We start from the raw sequence: 17,259 nt of genomic DNA on the forward strand, positions 1-17,259 counted from the left end.
ATTTTCTCATTAAAAAAAAACTTGTTTTAAAAATATAACTCAATTCCAAGTCCCGTCAACCATTAAAAATCAATATTTTTTTTTTTATGAAGTTTGTCCACCACGTCATCAGTATTATTGTTTATTCAACAAGATCTTCACATTTAATATTTAAACAAAACACTAGAACAAGCTAAGATCGTAGAAAAACAAACGAACAAGACCATATGATTGGTTTTTACAATCTCAAACCTCAAGATGCAGATGTCGTTAAACGAAGGGACAGATACTTTCAGAACGATGACGTGGCAATACCAAAGACACCGATCTGAACTTGACGTGGGAAATGAACAGAGAAATAGCAACGGCTGAGAACTGAGACGGCGATAACAGAGACAGCCATCACAACACATGCCCTTCAGATTGCCTCCTTGCCACTTCCCAGGCAAACATTAACATGAAAAACTCCTCCACGCTTCCATCAAGCTTCATGCGCTCCCTCCTGGCCCACAAATAAATGCACGGAAAATCTATTTACGTGTGCCCTTACCCACCCTTCCCCCCCTCCCCAAGACATCCCTTGACCTTGACCTGTTTACTTTTTGAGCGAACAAGTTTTATCTTATCCTCGAAATAAAGATGGATTAAAAAAAAGAGAGAATTCTTTTTTTAATTAAGTGAAAATACTTTTATTATCTATTTTTTTTTTCAAAATAGATCTAGAGGATAATTAGTCGTACTTACTTTCTAAGCATATAAGATTTCCCGCTTTTAATGATTTAATTATGAGCATTTTTTCCACGCACCAATATGGTACGTGTGGATCATATTCCATGCTGAACATTTTTATACTATAATGTTCAGTATGGAATATGATACATGTTAATTAATTAACTTATGTTTGCCATGCTATGTTCAAAAGTCCAGTAATTAACAGGTTTACTCCACAATTCCCGTGCTAGATTGTCAACTAAACAGCATGGGACCTTATAACCTGTTCTGGAAATATCCCAACCGAACCTGTTCAAGAAATTGGTGGAACCAGAACCAGGCACTCAACGGGTTTGGTCAGAGTTTTTTTTAAAAAAGTCAGTAGAAAACCCTTTGGAACAGACTAGGTTTCACACTGGTTGAACCATAAATCCGGTTCAATCACATTTTACCTTTTTATTTTATTTTATACAATGATTTACAAAAAATAATAAAATAAAATAGTTATAAATTATGATTTTTTTAGATTTAACACTGCTAAGAACTATAGCATTTATAGTATATAATAATTATGAAATGGTTTAAAAATAGTCATGACAAAGATGGGAATAGGATGTCTTTGGCAATAAATTTTATGGTATGCAAGGAATAATTAAATGTAAAAAAGAGTAATTTTAAGTGAATATATTTTTATTATTTTTGATGTCATGAATTTTATTATCTCTTTTATTTATATTTATTTTTTTAAAAAAATGGATCATAGAAAGTAATTAGTGCAATGTAAATTTTTTCTGTTCGTGGCATGAAATGTATCTAATAATGGAAAGTGTATTTAAATTAAAAATACTTTTAAAATGATATTTTTATTTTATTTTTTATTAATATATTAAAATTATAGAAAATAAAAAATATGAATTTAATATTTTTAAATTAAAAATAATTTAAAAAACAAATTAAAAAAACAGGTAGAATCATAGTTATTAAACCCGGCCCGGGGGTTGACCCGGCCAAGGGGCCGGGTCCCGGGTTTCATGGGTCAACCCGAGTCAACCCGGATTAACCCGGAAAAATTAAAAAAAATTAAAGTTTTAATATTTCATATGAAAAAATCTATGTAAATATAGATTATACATATTATGAAGTTTAATTATCTATGTAAATAATATTTTAAAAAGTTTTTTATCCCACATTGAAAAAACATAACTTTTTTCTTAGAAACATAGAGTATATATACTAATGAGTTTCAAATCCCACATTGAAAAGATAATATATTATCCTTTTAAGTTGAAGTATTTAAACCAAAAGGTTTTTTATCCCACATTGAAAAAACATGATTTTTTTCTTGGGAACATAGAGTATATATATTAATGAGTTTCAAATCCCACATTGAAAAAACATAGTTTTTTTTCATGGGAACATAGTGTATATATATGAAAGGGTTTCAAATCCCACATTGAAAAGATATCATGTTATCCTTTTAAGTTGAAGTATTTAAACCAAAAGGTTTTTTATCCCACATTGAAAAAACATGGTTTTTTTCATGGGAACATAGTGTATATATGAAAGGGTTTCAAATCCCACATTGGAAAGATACTATGTTATTCTCTTAAGTTGAAGTATTTAAACCAAAAGGTTTTTTATCCCACATTGAAAAAACATGGTTTTTTTCATGGGAACATAGTGTATATATATGAAAGGGTTTCAAATCCCACATTGAAAAGATATCATGTTATCCTTTTAAGTTGAAGTATTTAAACCAAATGGTTTTTTATCCCACATTGAAAAAACATGATTTTTTTCATGGGAACATAGTGTATATATATGAAAGGGCTTCAAATCCCACATTGAAAAGATACTATGTTATCCTTTTAAGTTGAAATATTTAAACCAAAAGATTTTTATCCCACATTGAAAAAACATGGTTTTTTTCATGGAAACATAGAGTATATACTAATGGGTTTCAAATCTCACATTTGAAAAAAAAAAAAAAAAAAAACCGGGTCTCGTCCGGGTCACCCGGGTTCCGGGTTGACCCGCCGGGTCACCCGGGTTTGGCCGGGCTGTTGCCACAGCCGGTCTTTTATTAAACCCGGACCGGTCCAGCCACCGGGTCGACCCGCCGGGCCGGGCCGGGTTTAATAACTATGGGTAGAATCTTACTAACTGAACAAGCTAGAAAATTACATAAAAATAAATTATTAAAACAATAAGGGGACAACCTTTGTGTTTAATATCTTCTCTCTCCTCCACAACCTCTTTCTTGTCTGTGTGCATGACCTTGTTTACACACCACTTCCATGGCCAAAGCTAAAGCACCAAGACGCACTCTTGACTCTTACACTGTTAAACCCATCAACAAAATCGTTAAACGTAATAAAAACTTCGCCCCCCTTTTGTACTTTTTTCAATTGATTAATATCATCTCTAAAATATGAAATTTATTCTTTCTTTCCTTTCTGTAGCCGGAGATTGCGTGTTGTTGCGACCATCGGATCCGTCGACGCCCTCGTACGTGGCGAAGATTGAGCGGATTGAATCCGACGGTAGAGGAGCCAACGCGAGGGTACATGTACGGTGGTATTACCGCCCGGAGGAATCAATTGGTGGCCGCCGGCAGTTTCACGGCTCAAAGGAGGTTTTTTTCTCCGATCATTATGATATCCAGAGTGCAGACACGATTGAAGGGAAGTGTACGGTTCATAGTTTCAAGAGTTATACCAAGCTTGATGCTGTTGGAAATGATGATTTCTTTTGTCGTTTCGAGTATAATTCGTCTACTGGTGCTTTTATTCCTGATAGAGTTGCCGTGTAAGCCTCAAAATTTCTTTTCTTTTTTGTTATAGACCCTGTGATTATAATTAAAAGCTGATTTTTTGTTTTGATTAAATGTGAATTTGACAGTTTCATTCGGTGTTTTTTCATTTTTTAGCTTGATTTTTATGCTATTATTCGAGTTTTTTTAGCTTGATTGTGGCTTGATGGATTTGAATTGAACATTTTTATTTAGGATTAAAATAGCAAGATGGGTTTTGTTTTATGTGGATTATGAATTGGTTTTGATGTGGCAGGTATTGTAAATGTGAGATGCCGTACAATCCTGATGACTTGATGGTTCAATGTGAAATCTGTAGTGATTGGTAAGTTGTGTGCCTTTGAGATGATTTAGTTTGTTTGAAGCCCTTTTCTGGGTTCTAGTTCAGGTTTCGTGAAAGGGTTTTTGTTCTGTGATGCTGTTTGGAATTTGCTTGATGAGATTATTCAATGCCATGATCACGTGGGTGCTTGTAAGTTCTAGCTAGGAGCTCGCGCAGCTTGCTATCCCAAATGTTAAGGAGACTAGAGGAGTTTAATTTTATTCTTCTTTTTGCGAGAAAGAATATGTTTACATTTATAACACCATGTTTCCAGTTGTCAGTTGTTTTTTCATATTTATTTTCAAACCGAGGGGAATAGGCATTAGATTTTCTGTGCAAATTGTCTCTGGGATTGAAGTAATAGATGGATTACAATTGAATTGGACTACAGTAATGTTTTCTACAGTTATTTTGAAGTTGTTTCGTCTTCTGGTAACTAAAGTATCTTAGATTTTTCTTGTTAAGTGACTATAACCACTCTGCTTTTCTCCAAAAGATATCACACATGCATTTGTGCTTTCTGTGTAAGAGCAATTGTTTACGTGAAGGACAGATAAATTGTCCTGTAGTTTTAACTGAAAACGGGAGCCTTCGCTATTAAAAAGTACAGGAGAAGGTCGTCATGGAGAAAAAAAAAAAAAAACTCTGCACCGTGTCTTTTGCTTGCATGTTTTTCTTCCCTTTTCTTTTTCAAATTTCCTCTGGCATGCCTTTGATCACGAGATTTGTTTCTAACCTTCACTTCAAAGGGATTTCTTATATTGAGGTCCGAGGCTGTTAACACGCTCCTAGTTCAGAAGGAGTTGGCAACAAGGGTATAGAGACTTATGGTTTAAATGCCTTTTCTTATGTGATTGTCTGTGCATATTCATGGGATGTTTTTACCAGAGAGCTGTTTTGCTGCAGACATATCCAATTTATGCAAATACATTGGGAAAACAATGCATCATTCAGCATACTACTTTTTGATTCAGGTTTCATCCTGCTTGTATAGAAATGTCTGCAGAGGAAGCTAAAAGACTTGATCACTTCTTCTGTGAGAACTGTTCATCTGAAAGCCAGAAGAAGTTGCAGAATCCGCATAATACCAGACAATCAGATGCAAAGGTATTCCCATTTACTGTAGTGTTGAGTGTGTGGCAAGTGGGTAAGCATGTGACATTAAGGCAAACAAGTCAAAAGTCATTTTAGTTTTCCTGATTACTTTTGTGTTGGTATTAATTTAGATTGAGAAGAACTAATTTATGGTGGCTTGCTGTTGTCTTGTGATAATGGGGGTTCTGTAATTCTAACCGAGAAAAGGATCCGGGTCAAAGTGGCATGCAAATGGCAGATAACCACGAATACAGGAAGAATGAATTGACTCTATCATTGATGATTTTTGCCATGGTGTTCATGCAGGTGGAAACAAAGAGACGCCGAAGGTGATAAAAGTAAATAAAATACAGATGCTGATGTATAATGATAGCAGAGGAACTGGAGGTCTCTTTTTAACCTTGGTTAGGTTTCAAGCAAACACGGAGGCAAAGATATCTGCATCACAAGCTGTTTTATTTGTGAGTTAATGGCAGAGGGAAACTGGTTTGGAAATCTGTCATGTTTATATGGTTTGAGGATTGGCCACCCTGTCGAGGATGTGTTTGGTTGTTTTTAGTTTTATGTAGTTATGTACATGTTTCTCATTCTGGTTTCATGTTTATAAACTAGGGCTGTGTAAATCCAAACTATTTTAACTTGTTGGAAAAACAATTAGATACACAGTTGGGGGCAAAAATAGTAAAAGGTATCTGCATGGATGATTATCTCTGAACTGCTGCAGCATGGTCATTAATGCTTTTTCTAAAATGAATTAAAAAAAAAGATTTAATTTTTTTTATCTTGACATTTTAAAGAGGCGTTTAATAAACCTAGTTGTAATATGCTAAAGCAAGTAAACTGGGATGTTTTAAATTTCATGTCGAATGAAAGATTAACCAAAGTTCTAACTTGAAGAGACAATTTGTTTTTCTTTTTCGACATTCCGAAGGATACCAAAGACCGGTGGAAAGGAAATCAATGGTTGGTTTCGAAAAAAAATGGTTATTTTATTTTATTTTTTTGGTATTTTTAGATTTGATGTTAAAAATTAATTTTTTAAAATAAAAAATATTATCAAACAAAAAATATTTTAAAAAACTAAATGGGTTTAAAGCTTGTTCAATCCACTCGTTTATAACTGTAAATCAATGGTTCTGATAGTGAACTTGAAATAGGTTGGTGGCATTGCTAAGAATCCCACCATGGCTGGTAAGGTTTAAAACACTATAAAATCCAATCCAAACTTGTTATCGAACATCCTTTAGCTTGATAAGAAAAACTGTCCACCAGTACCGCTGGGAAAAAGTTCTGATTGCGACTCTGAAAGCGGAAGCCAAGATGAGAAATAACACAAGTTACCGAGAAAAATAGCATTTTGTCCTACTGTTTCCTACGATTATTTTAGCGATCACATCATCAAAGAAGAAGCTTCAATTGGAATATAAGAAGAAAGTCCTCGGTGTCGCTTTAGTAGCTCCTAAAAGCCTCCGCTTGTTTCATCATTTTGCCCACAGGAAAATAATATGCAATACTATTTAATACCAACCATGAATTTCGTGTTGTCTTCTTCAATGCCGTATACATGCAAATGGTTAACTGCAGAGTACAAAATTTAATACAAATAGTGATCGCTCAGTTTCACATCCACACAATGAATCGGAGAAATAATGCAACAAATGGTTCAGCAGTTACAAAAGAATGACGACACAAGACAAAGCTGAAGTCTTGCTCCTAGAGTGCGTGAATGAATTGTTTCCGCTTATACCTGTCTTGTCTTTTCTCTCTTCCATAAAATAACGATGCCATAAATATCAGATGTAGCCAGCAAATTCTCCCCGTGGTTCCACGCAACATCACCAACTGGAAAGCGATGACCCTGCAGTCAGAAATGCTCATAATGATGAGAACATGTAGGTGAAATAGTGAAACATCAAAACCCAGTATGCAAGAGAGATGGACCTGTAGCTTGTTGACGCACGTATGCTTTGGCCGAGTTAGGTCGTAGAAATATACATTTGAATCCTCACTTCCGGCAACTTCATGTTACAAAAAAAGAGCACTTCAGCAAAGATAAAACAGTTATTACTGTTCCCAGACCGGGTCAAATTTAAGATTCTATTGTAGGATATGTGAACAATCAATTCTAGACCAAAACCTTGCAGTTTTAATGGAGCTTTTACGCTTCCCAATCAACCCTCCCTTTATTTTGCTTCTCTCTGAAAAATGTAGTGTAAAAAGGTGCAGTGGTTGGAAAAAATGTTGCAGAAAATTTCTGGGGCTGTAGGAAAGTTGGGAAAAGAGCATGGAGGCTGTGGGATAGTTGCATAAGACATAAAAGTTGTGTAGAAGGTGACAACAAACTTACTAATCCAGCAAACGATGACCTACAAATACATTACATTCATTGCCACAACTAATTTTCCAACACACTTGAATATTATGAAATTATCTAAGAAAAAATTGCACAAGTGAACATGTTTTTACATAAGCTTTTTAGTTGTATTCCAAGTTCATATGTACCAATAATAAGTGACCAAATATCAGAACCTCGATTGCTGTAATAAAATACAAACCTATATACTCTCCTTTTTCAAGGGAAAGCAGGGGACAGAAAGAAGCCCTGATGCTATGTACTCGAGGAGCCAATTTGAGTGAGCCACTAAGAGTCAGATAACCTTTTATTTCCAAGGCAACACTGCAACACCAGCATAACATCCTCTAAATCACTTCAAATTACAAGACCTAACAGCAGAAGGTGTGTCTGAGATACAAACCTAAAGAAAGAAAAACTTCCATCTTGAGTACAGGTCAGCAACACTGGGCCTCCAGCTAGCAGAGAGAGACTCCGGTACCATACAGTTGTAACTTGATATCTGCTCTTGCCACTACTTCGATAGCGATGAGACCGAAACAACGCACCTGTGTGTGGGTCCATGCTTGTCGGGTATACACATCCCTACATGCATAGCTTGATGAATCATTATCTGAAAAGGTTAAACGAAAAGTATTCCACTGGAGATGGTTATTTAATGTATCTACAGAAGAAGAGTCGCCTGTGCATCCCCACTGAAAAGAGGTGACCAGTGTGATCATGGTCCAAAGCAGTAACCTTATCATCAAGCACCAATTTATTAATAATCCTGCCAGTGCTGAAATTAAATACCTGGTATATCAATAAAGAAGTGCTTACTATCAAGTGGAATAAATCAAAGGGAAAACTGAAGGGTGGGGTAGAATTGTTTTGCTATCACATGGCCAAGTATGATCACAGATTTAGAGATTCTCATTTGAAATTGCTTCAACATGAAAGCTTGCACATAAGAAGTTGGTAACCTCTCAAACTGATTAAGATCGTGAGTAGGATCAATCTATTTTAAATCATCAAATGTGATAGATGCTTTCTCATATCCAATCAATTATGACAACAATATGAGTGAATACAGCTAGTCAAGTAAATGTGCTATGATGTAGCAAGCAAGCAAGCAAGCAAAGGAAAATGGTATTTACAGTAATTTCTCTGTTTGCATTGCCAACTGAGAGAGTTGTTATTTACCTGCATTGATGGAAACAAAAGAGAGAAAATTCAGACAAAAGAGAATAAAAAAATAATCAGTGGCCAATCAAGTTGTGAAGAATGAACAGAACATATTATTTAGGGAACATTTCCAGTTCTCTTCATCATATATGCAAGCACACGCACACACTGATTCGGGGGCGGGGGGGGATGGGGGGTCTCAGTGCATACTTACAGGATGAAAACGAATACACAACTGTGAAGAGACTCCATATATTACTCGAATGCAAATCCCTTTTGACAACTCCCATACTCTCACAGTTTTATCCATGAATGCTGATGCAATGTACTGATTGTTGGATGAGAAGTCGAAGTCTGGAAATACTTTTCAGGCTTAGAAATGTGGCAATGATGGCAATATATATAAACTCGTACTCAATCAATATAATTAGCAGTGTCCTTGGTGAGAATATATTGGATATAGAGACTAAAGATTTGCACTGCTCTCTGATGACTCCTCTTAGAGCATGCAGGAATAGTCACGCTTACACAAATATACTTAGTTAAATCAGTATTCTCAATCTAAGTGATAGTTGATGGTGTGTGGAACTAACTATAAACAAAATTCAAAGCGACCAGGACTTTAATTCACAAAAACATGGGAAGAACGCAAATACTAGCAGGCAGAATGTAGCTCATACTTCATACAGTTCTACAAAACAGTCATCCACAAATAAATTTTACCAAGTAGGTTCCACGTAAATCGGTTTGTACTTTTGAATGCTACACAAGATCGTGTTTTCATTTCCATTTCTAGTTGTTTGCCTAAAAGATAATTGGGACTGATTTTCAATCGACCTATCACGCCAATACCATGGTTGCACTCAAGACTAGAGAACAATGTCTCTCCAATACAAACCAAGGACTTGTTGCTTAGGCATAGCACTTACACGTGCCACTACGTTGTCTAAATTATAATAGAATGTGAAGCCTTTGATCATGGCAACATGTGAAAGCACACCCACACAAACAAATACTTAGGACCCGAAATATAAGAAAAAACCATAGAAACAATACCAGTTAATCAAACCTGTGACATCTTTAGAATGGCCCTCTAATTTCTTTATGACTGAAGGTGGTTCTGAGACATCAGAACTCATGTACCCAAACTTCAAAACAGTAACCGCATATAAGAAAAATGAGGGTGCTTAGTCTAAGAAGATAGATTAACCACTCAAACTACAACATGAATGGACATGAAAGAAGTGTATGTTGGTAATGTAAAGAAATACCAGCAGCTTTGCATTGATCAAAGATGCAATGCATTCCTACAAAAGAAGACGCAGGCTCAGGCCCTCGGCGACGTAGAGAATCATTATCACTTGCAGTTGAACTAAAACTTGTTCTGCGAGTAGAAGATGGATTGATACTTCGCAGGTTCTGCAAATGAAGTTCATAATTACATGCAAGAATGCCAAATCAAAGATGCAGAGCTTTGCTGTTCTTGTCATGCAAGGAGCCTTAAATTTATAATCAACTAAAAAATCACAAGAAATTAATTAGCTGGTTCTTGGAACAGAATGGAAGCTAAAGTAGAACAAGAAGAGAAGGGGTGGAATAAGCTGGGAGAATATAGTTAGTAGTTATACTCATACATGGTTATTTTTATTTAATTTTTTTTTTGCATTTTTTCCCTCGTAAACCAGAAAAAAGGCTTTACCTCTATTTTATCACGTAACTTTTACTTTCTCTCAGGTAAAAACACTGCTTTCAGCAATTAAATCTAAGGCTGATGAGTTATCATGAAAGTGAAACGCATAAATTGTCAGATCAGACCAATGTCAAATTTTAAACATGTTAGAAACAGGTGGTGATAGGGGAAGGTGCCAATGATGTGGTAGGTTCCTTGAACAAGTGCATTGCTGGCTTTAAAAGAAGATTTCTCAGTTGTAAGGATTTCAACTCCTGGAAACCCATTAAAATTGATGGCAGAAGCACACAGCACAGTCAGAGGTACAAATAAGACTTCTAAGTACCAAAAGAAAATCCAGAAGAAACGGGCGCATACCTGGCTGGAAGTCCAGCTGTCCACCTCGAACAAATGGGAGAGTGGACTCGTAGATTGAAGCCATCGTCCACTGATGCATCAAAAATTACCCTGATGTCAGGATTTTATAAAGAAATAAATTTAAAATAGAAGTCACAACTCACAAAGTGCATCTTTTATAGAAGTTCACGATGATTCTCAAAACAAAGTAAAATAAAATTAAATTAGGAAGTTCAGCAGTTGCCGAAAATCAGCAAAACCACAGAAAGAACACTATTAACAATATCTCTAGCTCATCTAGATAAATATATTTTTTTATGTAAGGTAAGTCAAATGTCAGTTAGTTGGAATAATTACTAAACCCAATGTGTACAGGTGTGTGAGCATAACTCTGTCAGTATAAGATGTCAGCCAATATACACAACCAGCTGCACTCAAGTAAAGTGTCAGCAACCTGTTTCCCGGAGTGCTTTGGTGGCTTGGCAAATTGTCCCAATTTCTTGGCCTGCGAATGTAATTACGAAAGTCACATACCCTTTTCCATTGCATCTCCAATCCTTCAATAAAAAAACCAGAATGGCATTCACACTAAGAACTTGTGGAATACATGAAGGTTCTCCTAAAAGAAAACGAAAAAAAAAACATGAAAGAAGAAGGCGTCACAGAGGAAACCAGTTGCCTACTCGTTAGACCATTCTCAAGCATCATTTAACAGGTACAATTACTAAACTAAAATAAAGGTTGCTAACGATTAGAATTTCAAAACAACGCAAAATCATCCCATAATGAACTTGAAATTGAAAAATGTTGATAAAACTTTAATCACACGACATCCACGCAACAGCAAACTTCCAATCCAGCTTGGAAATATTCCAAATCACTCCAATGGCAATTCCTGGATTGATAAAAATTCAGGAAAGGAACGCACACGCATCTCTACTAGAAAAAAATGAGTTCTAACTTGAATTCTGTTCTAAACCTAATCCAATAAGCATCTATAGTAACTTCAAGTGGAAAAGAAAAGAAAAAGGTTATCTCCGTGCTTGATTAGCAGAACAGCTAGTTTAATCACTAATTTTCTCCTAAACTAAGCTCCATCCATAAACAGTTTCCAATCCAAACCACTAGATCTACGAATTACGCAAATGTGAAACAAAATAATGCAGCATCCATAAAAATTAAAACGCGAAAAAGTTAATAATAATAATAATAATAATAATAATAATAATAATAATCAGTAGAGAGAAAGCTTACAAGACGGCGATGAACACCGGAGTGGGCTTTTCTAAAGAGAAGGAGACGGCGAATGCCGATTTAATGAGGACCGGAATCGGAAGTAATAGGTTGAAGCTAACAGCTGGATGATTCCGGATCTACATTTTTTTTCGTCTTCTTATTCTCTTCGTCATTATTGTAATTATTCTCGTTGTTAGATTCTCTTGAGCCGTTGTTTATTTCTTTGTTGCTGTTGCTGTTGTTGTTATCTACTGGCTCCGCCATTTTATTGAGATTCCGATGTACTCTTCATTAGAGTAGAGGAATGTGTGAGACAGCGGTACGCACAAGTCGTAATATTTAGCTGTGGAGAGAGAGAGCGCGCGCGCTAATCCGCTGAGTTTATATGGAAGGGAAAGCCGTCAATCGGTTCATGCGATGGATTCAAGCTGACGGATAGAAATAGAATAGAAGAGATGCAGTAACGATTGTTTGTTTGTTGTGCTTTGTACGATGGGCTGTTTATTTTTATATTTTAAAAGTTTTTTTTTAAATAATTTTTTTTAATTAATATTTTTTAATACTGATATTGAAAATAAATTTTAAAGAATAAAAAAATAATATTTTAATATATTTCTTAAAAAAAAACACTTTATTACCACAATTCCAACCACTTCTTTGTGAATGAATGAAAGGCAGTGTGACTTCTTTGATATAAAATACTGATTTGTTTAAGTAAAACTATACTCATTTTGGTAAGATTTTACTTGCTTATCCGTAACAAAGCCTCTCTCTTTTTCGTTCCTATTTTTTTTCAATTAGATTTTGGTCTCTCACTCCGGGTGTGGGAGGGTTCACTGTTTGTTCGGTGATGTGATACCAATTAATTTTTAAAAGTGATTTCAATTAAAATACTGATGTTTTTTTTTTGTTTTTTTAATATAAATATATTAAATTGTTGAAAAATACTTGGAAAACATCAACTTAATATTAAAAAAATAATAATTTGAAAATCACTTAAAAAAACTACCAAAATATTAAACAATGATTTGTCTTCTTTTTTTTCTTTCTTTTTTTTCTTGTTCTGGTTCTAGACTCATGGCAAATTGTTTTATACTAAGAACAATTATTAGTTTTTATTCTTGAGAACTGGATTAGCATTAAAATTAGTTTGGAAACGGGACATTAACAGTTCACCAGGATTGCTTCCAGAGACCAGGTCACAGTAATGGGGGGTGGTGAATAAAATTCCATGGCTTCTGATGATTTTAGAGTAGCAGTGGTGGTTACCATTCTCAAAAAATAATAATAAAAAAAAAAGAAATACCAGTAGTTAACAAAGCATAAGATTGAGAAAACTTCACTCTTTTTCTGTAAGGGAAAAGAGAGAATCTGTAGCTGAGATGGACAGAGTACAAGATTGCACTACGAAAAGGTACAGCTAAATTATTATGATGCGCTTTCCAAAGCACGTATTACACTTTTTGTGTGTATCTTGCTGTATGATCTGATCTGCAAACAGTTTTTTTGTTTTGTCACAGACGCTGACAAAAGGGCCAGTGGAAGATTTGTGGTTGAGGTCCACTTCTCTATATGAGAATTTTATTACAGAAAGTTGACAAAAGATCACCCAGAAATGGAAACGAGAGAAACTAAAAAAAACTATGTCATCACGATTCAGAATTTGTTGAATCATCAACCGGATGCCAGTATCTGTTGAAGAACCACATGGTGTCAGCTTCCACAGCATATCCATCTTGATTGCGGTGCCAGCCATAGTAAGCATGGGTTCTGTTCTTGATATCGAAAATGGCATGACCAAAACTGGCCTCGCGGTATGCTGAGTACTCTGGTTGTGGATATGTCATGCTGCAGGACAATGAGGCCACGTTATATTTAACTATGCAAGCAAACTGGAAGATATATATATATATATCTGGGAATATGAGTTCTTTTATTCAGTCTTCTTACTTTGTTGCTAAGCCTTCAATATTTCCTCCATCGCCAATGGTAATGTAAACTGGGGCAGTTTGATCTCTTACCGGAACGCACTTTCCGTTTACTATGTTGTATGCAATGTTCGATATGCGTTCCTGCAGAGACAGTAAACCATTGGTTACGGACAGAAGATGTGCCAGAGTTTTACCTTGATAATGACTTCACATTCAAATCTAGTGTCTGATGGTTCTTTCTGATTGATGACATCCACAAATCTCTCCTCAATAATTTGATAGTTCGGAGAATCTCAAGTTAGATTAGTTTAAAGGATTTTCATTTAATGTCATTTGGAAGCAAAACCAAAACCGAAGCCAAACTAAGAAATCTTTACAGAACTTACAAGGTTTTAGAAAAAATTAAAAAAAGACATCCCCAAGGACTGGAAAGAAAACATCTCAATAGAAACATGAACCTTATCACATGATTTATACGGGACCAGGGACACTTACAGATCGTTCATAGGCATGAACATGACCAGCAAACACAACATCAACTTTGTACTGAACAAACCATGGCTCGTACATTACTCTCATGGTCTCTCCTTCCATGTAATGATAGTTGTAACTATTATACCATGGAGAATGCATAAGAACAATCAACCACGGTGTCTCACTCCTATTAACTTTTGGTAGCTCCTGTTCAAGCCATTTGTATTGAGGAGTGTATTTACCTAAAATCACGATGAAAAACAGATGCAATTACATAAGTACTGGTACACGATTATGGAATTGCATCATTGGAGTAACAAACATTTGGACAAAGCATGGAAATGCAGGAATTATACTTGATGTTTCAAATATCTGAACGCGGGAATCAAAAGGATGACAGTGCAGGAATTATGGTAACCAATTAAACTACATTTGAGCAGTGTACAAATCATGATGTTCCGAGGCCTTTCAGTAAGCAATGAAAAATATAATCATCTTGTAAAATATATCAACAAAAGATAGCAAGGACTGATGTTTGATAGAAACAAGTTCTACGGCATGCACATGCACATTTTGGTCTTCCATCATTCTATTAGGAATTTAGAAAGGAGTAAAGCCCTTACCATATGCTGAGTATGAAGACAAGACAATGATGTATGCTGAAGCCCTCTTGATTGAGTACCATAAAGGAGCGGTACTTTTTGATGCTCTATAAGGGACATGGTAGCGGTGAGTAAAAGGCTTAAATGGTTTAGTTTCACCCTGCAAAAACAATACATTCTTTTGCTATGAATTCGCTTTTCCAGCAGCTTCTGCACATCTATCAAACATACATATGGAAAAAAAGTGGACTAGAACCATAGAACACAGAGCATCAAAACTCAAAAGCAGCAGCATCAAGTGTAATTTACTTTCTAAATTCAAGGCCAGTAGAAACCACGTCAGAGTCAGTAATTGTAACACTCAGCATCTAAATTGAGGTAGCTGCAATAAAATTAGTTGCCAAGCAAGATGATATAGCATCAAGCTTGTAATGGCTTTGAGAAGCAGCCCTGAGAATGGAGACCAACAATTTCTAAGAGAACAAAGTTGAACGGATACGGGAAGCCATGGATTATCCGAAAGGTGTAAGATGAAGCATTTCCACCCTTAGAAAATAAGAATATAGAAGATACCATCTCCTGTTGGCCTTCACATATTTCAGAAACGTTAAAACATATTATTCTTGGTTAGATGACAAACTATGGTGTGAGATGCTTACAATTTCTGGGGCAAAGTCAATCTCATGATTTCCTGCAGTCCATATCCAAGGTTGATAAGCAACACTTCTCTCTACAAACCTTCCCCATGTATCCCATCTCACATTGTCATGATTTGAATAGTTATCGGCATAAGATAGGTCTCCAACAAACAAAACTGCTTGCCCTTTTGTTGGGTTCTTTTCATAGTGAGTAAGTGTTGTGTTTGAATCATAACTCTGACCAAGATCCCCTGCAAATAAATCCCAATAATGAGGACAGAAGCAAATGTAAAAACAAGAAAATCCTATCTGCTCAAAGAATCATACACCCTTATAGAAAATACTGGAGCAAACTGCAGGTATGACTGAACCATAATGCCAATAATATAAGCAAACAGAACCTATAGCAAGCCATACATACCTATGAGACCAAATGTATATGGGACATCAGGACCAACTGCAGGAGGAGTGGTAAACCAGAATTTTCTTTCGGTGTGCCCAACCCCTACTACATAGTAATATTTTGTGTTGAACTGCCACGAGAAGTCAAGTAATCAAAATCATACTCTAATTTTGTACAAAAAGGTGAAAATTTTCAATTAAAAGTCCAAATTCCAACTAATTTATTGAGGAACTAGAGGTTATCGATGCCAAACAGAACATAAACAGGGAGTGGGAGCTGGGAATGAAGCAAAATGAATACCAAATAGCATATCAGAAAATTTAGAAATTCACCTCTAAGTTTCTGATGGTACAGTGGTGAATGTAGCCAGACGTGTAATTGTAGAATTTATAGGTATAAACCTTGCTGTTAGCCTCCTCCTTATGTTCGCTATTTTCACTCCAGTAAATTACTTTTTTTGAACCTGGTTCATTAGCAGTGACCCACGACACTATAACTGCCTTGCCCACATGATCTCCTTGAGTTATATGAACCTGTATCAAAAACCACCCACATATCAAGAAATTAAGGAGAGTCCATTCACTGTTTCTATCAAGAAATCAACAAAAGTCTAAGGAGAGTCCCCATGATTCTAAGAAATAAAAAGGAATTAAAGATTTAAAATTCAGTTTTGTATTGAAAAAATGAAAGCTTTTCTTTGTTAATTGACAAACCCCACCTAAAGTATTGATATGAAAAAGAAAATGCAAACTTTTATTCAATCAATATACAATACAATACCATAACTCACTTTTGAAAAGAACAAGAAAAGAAAGAAATAAAAAACACACAAAAAAATAATACACCTGTTGGGGAGCATTGTAGCCGGGAGGGACTCTGAAAACATCGCTATCAAGAGGCATATCAACAGTTTTCTCCACTTTCCTAACAAAACTACTGGTTTTGCCTCCATGACACAACACAGGCGCGTTAAGAACCAAGAACAAAACTGCAAAAACAACGGATGAAGAAGAAGGAGAAGAGCCCATCCTCTTCAAATTAGAGTTCAACATCTTGTGCTTTCCACACTCCAAACCCTTTGACATATGCATGTATATATGTAGAAACGCTTGCCTGTTTTCAGATACACAGGAGTGTAGCGCTTCCCATATACTACGGGGAATGTGCTTGGAATCTAATATCTATACCATGTTTTGCCAATAAACAAATTTGAGGTCAACAAGTCTGAAAGTTTGACAAGGCAAGGGATAGAAATTTATGTATTTATTGATGCAAGAAAATGCGAATATAGGAAAAGAGGGAGTTCTTTTCTTTCAAGTAGGATGGGAATATAGTAAAGTTGACCCTGGAGTCACCGACAGGCCATGTCATGATAACGCTTATCTACGAAAGAAAAGGCCAAACAGGGTTCATTTCATTGATTCTTCTTCTCGAACCAAAAGTTTTTTTTTTTAAAACAAAATAACATAAAAGACATTTCAAAATAAATGCTCTTCACATTTGGATAAGTTTC

The 17,259-nt window shown here is 35.6% G+C and overlaps 2 protein-coding genes and 1 pseudogene across 2 annotated transcripts; 1 reads left to right on the forward strand and 2 right to left on the reverse strand.

Moving 5' to 3' along the window:
- The first annotated feature begins 2,891 nt into the window (after nucleotides 1–2,891).
- Nucleotides 2,892–5,634, forward strand: LOC7456354 (chromatin remodeling protein SHL). Its single transcript, XM_002313735.4, has 5 exons — nucleotides 2,892–3,060; nucleotides 3,153–3,498; nucleotides 3,759–3,827; nucleotides 4,799–4,931; nucleotides 5,226–5,634. Exons 1-5 carry the CDS (start codon nucleotides 2,988–2,990, stop codon nucleotides 5,250–5,252), a joined length of 648 nt encoding a protein of 215 aa, XP_002313771.1. The 5' UTR covers nucleotides 2,892–2,987; the 3' UTR covers nucleotides 5,253–5,634.
- A 382-nt stretch (nucleotides 5,635–6,016) lies between these two features.
- On the reverse strand, nucleotides 6,017–12,193 carry LOC18102147 (uncharacterized; annotated as a pseudogene).
- Nucleotides 12,194–13,010: 817 nt separating this feature from the next.
- On the reverse strand, nucleotides 13,011–17,034 carry LOC7456352 (purple acid phosphatase 2). The gene is made up of 8 exons (XM_002312990.4): nucleotides 16,592–17,034; nucleotides 16,079–16,279; nucleotides 15,765–15,876; nucleotides 15,365–15,594; nucleotides 14,727–14,865; nucleotides 14,125–14,345; nucleotides 13,649–13,770; nucleotides 13,011–13,546 (listed from the first exon to the last, which is right to left on the reverse strand). Exons 1-8 carry the CDS (start codon nucleotides 16,835–16,837, stop codon nucleotides 13,348–13,350), a joined length of 1,470 nt encoding a protein of 489 aa, XP_002313026.4. The 5' UTR covers nucleotides 16,838–17,034; the 3' UTR covers nucleotides 13,011–13,347.
- Nucleotides 17,035–17,259: the final 225 nt, after the last annotated feature.

Source organism: Populus trichocarpa, chromosome 9, assembly GCF_000002775.5.
Source record: "Populus trichocarpa isolate Nisqually-1 chromosome 9, P.trichocarpa_v4.1, whole genome shotgun sequence".
Classification (NCBI taxonomy): domain Eukaryota; kingdom Viridiplantae; phylum Streptophyta; class Magnoliopsida; order Malpighiales; family Salicaceae; genus Populus; species Populus trichocarpa.

Coding starts and splice junctions, on each gene's coding strand:
- LOC7456354 (XM_002313735.4), top strand. CDS start 2,988: ATGGCCAAAGCTAAAGCACCAAGACGCACTCTTGACTCTTACACTGTT. Junction 3,828..4,798: donor TGTGAAATCTGTAGTGATTG/GTAAGTTGTGTG, acceptor TTTTTGATTCAG/GTTTCATCCTGCTTGTATAG. Junction 4,932..5,225: donor CCAGACAATCAGATGCAAAG/GTATTCCCATTT, acceptor GTGTTCATGCAG/GTGGAAACAAAGAGACGCCG.
- LOC7456352 (XM_002312990.4), bottom strand. CDS start 16,837: ATGCATATGTCAAAGGGTTTGGAGTGTGGAAAGCACAAGATGTTGAAC. Junction 15,877..16,078: donor GTACCATCAGAAACTTAGAG/GTGAATTTCTAA, acceptor TTCTCGTGGCAG/TTCAACACAAAATATTACTA. Junction 13,771..14,124: donor TTCATGCCTATGAACGATCT/GTAAGTGTCCCT, acceptor CTGTCTCTGCAG/GAACGCATATCGAACATTGC.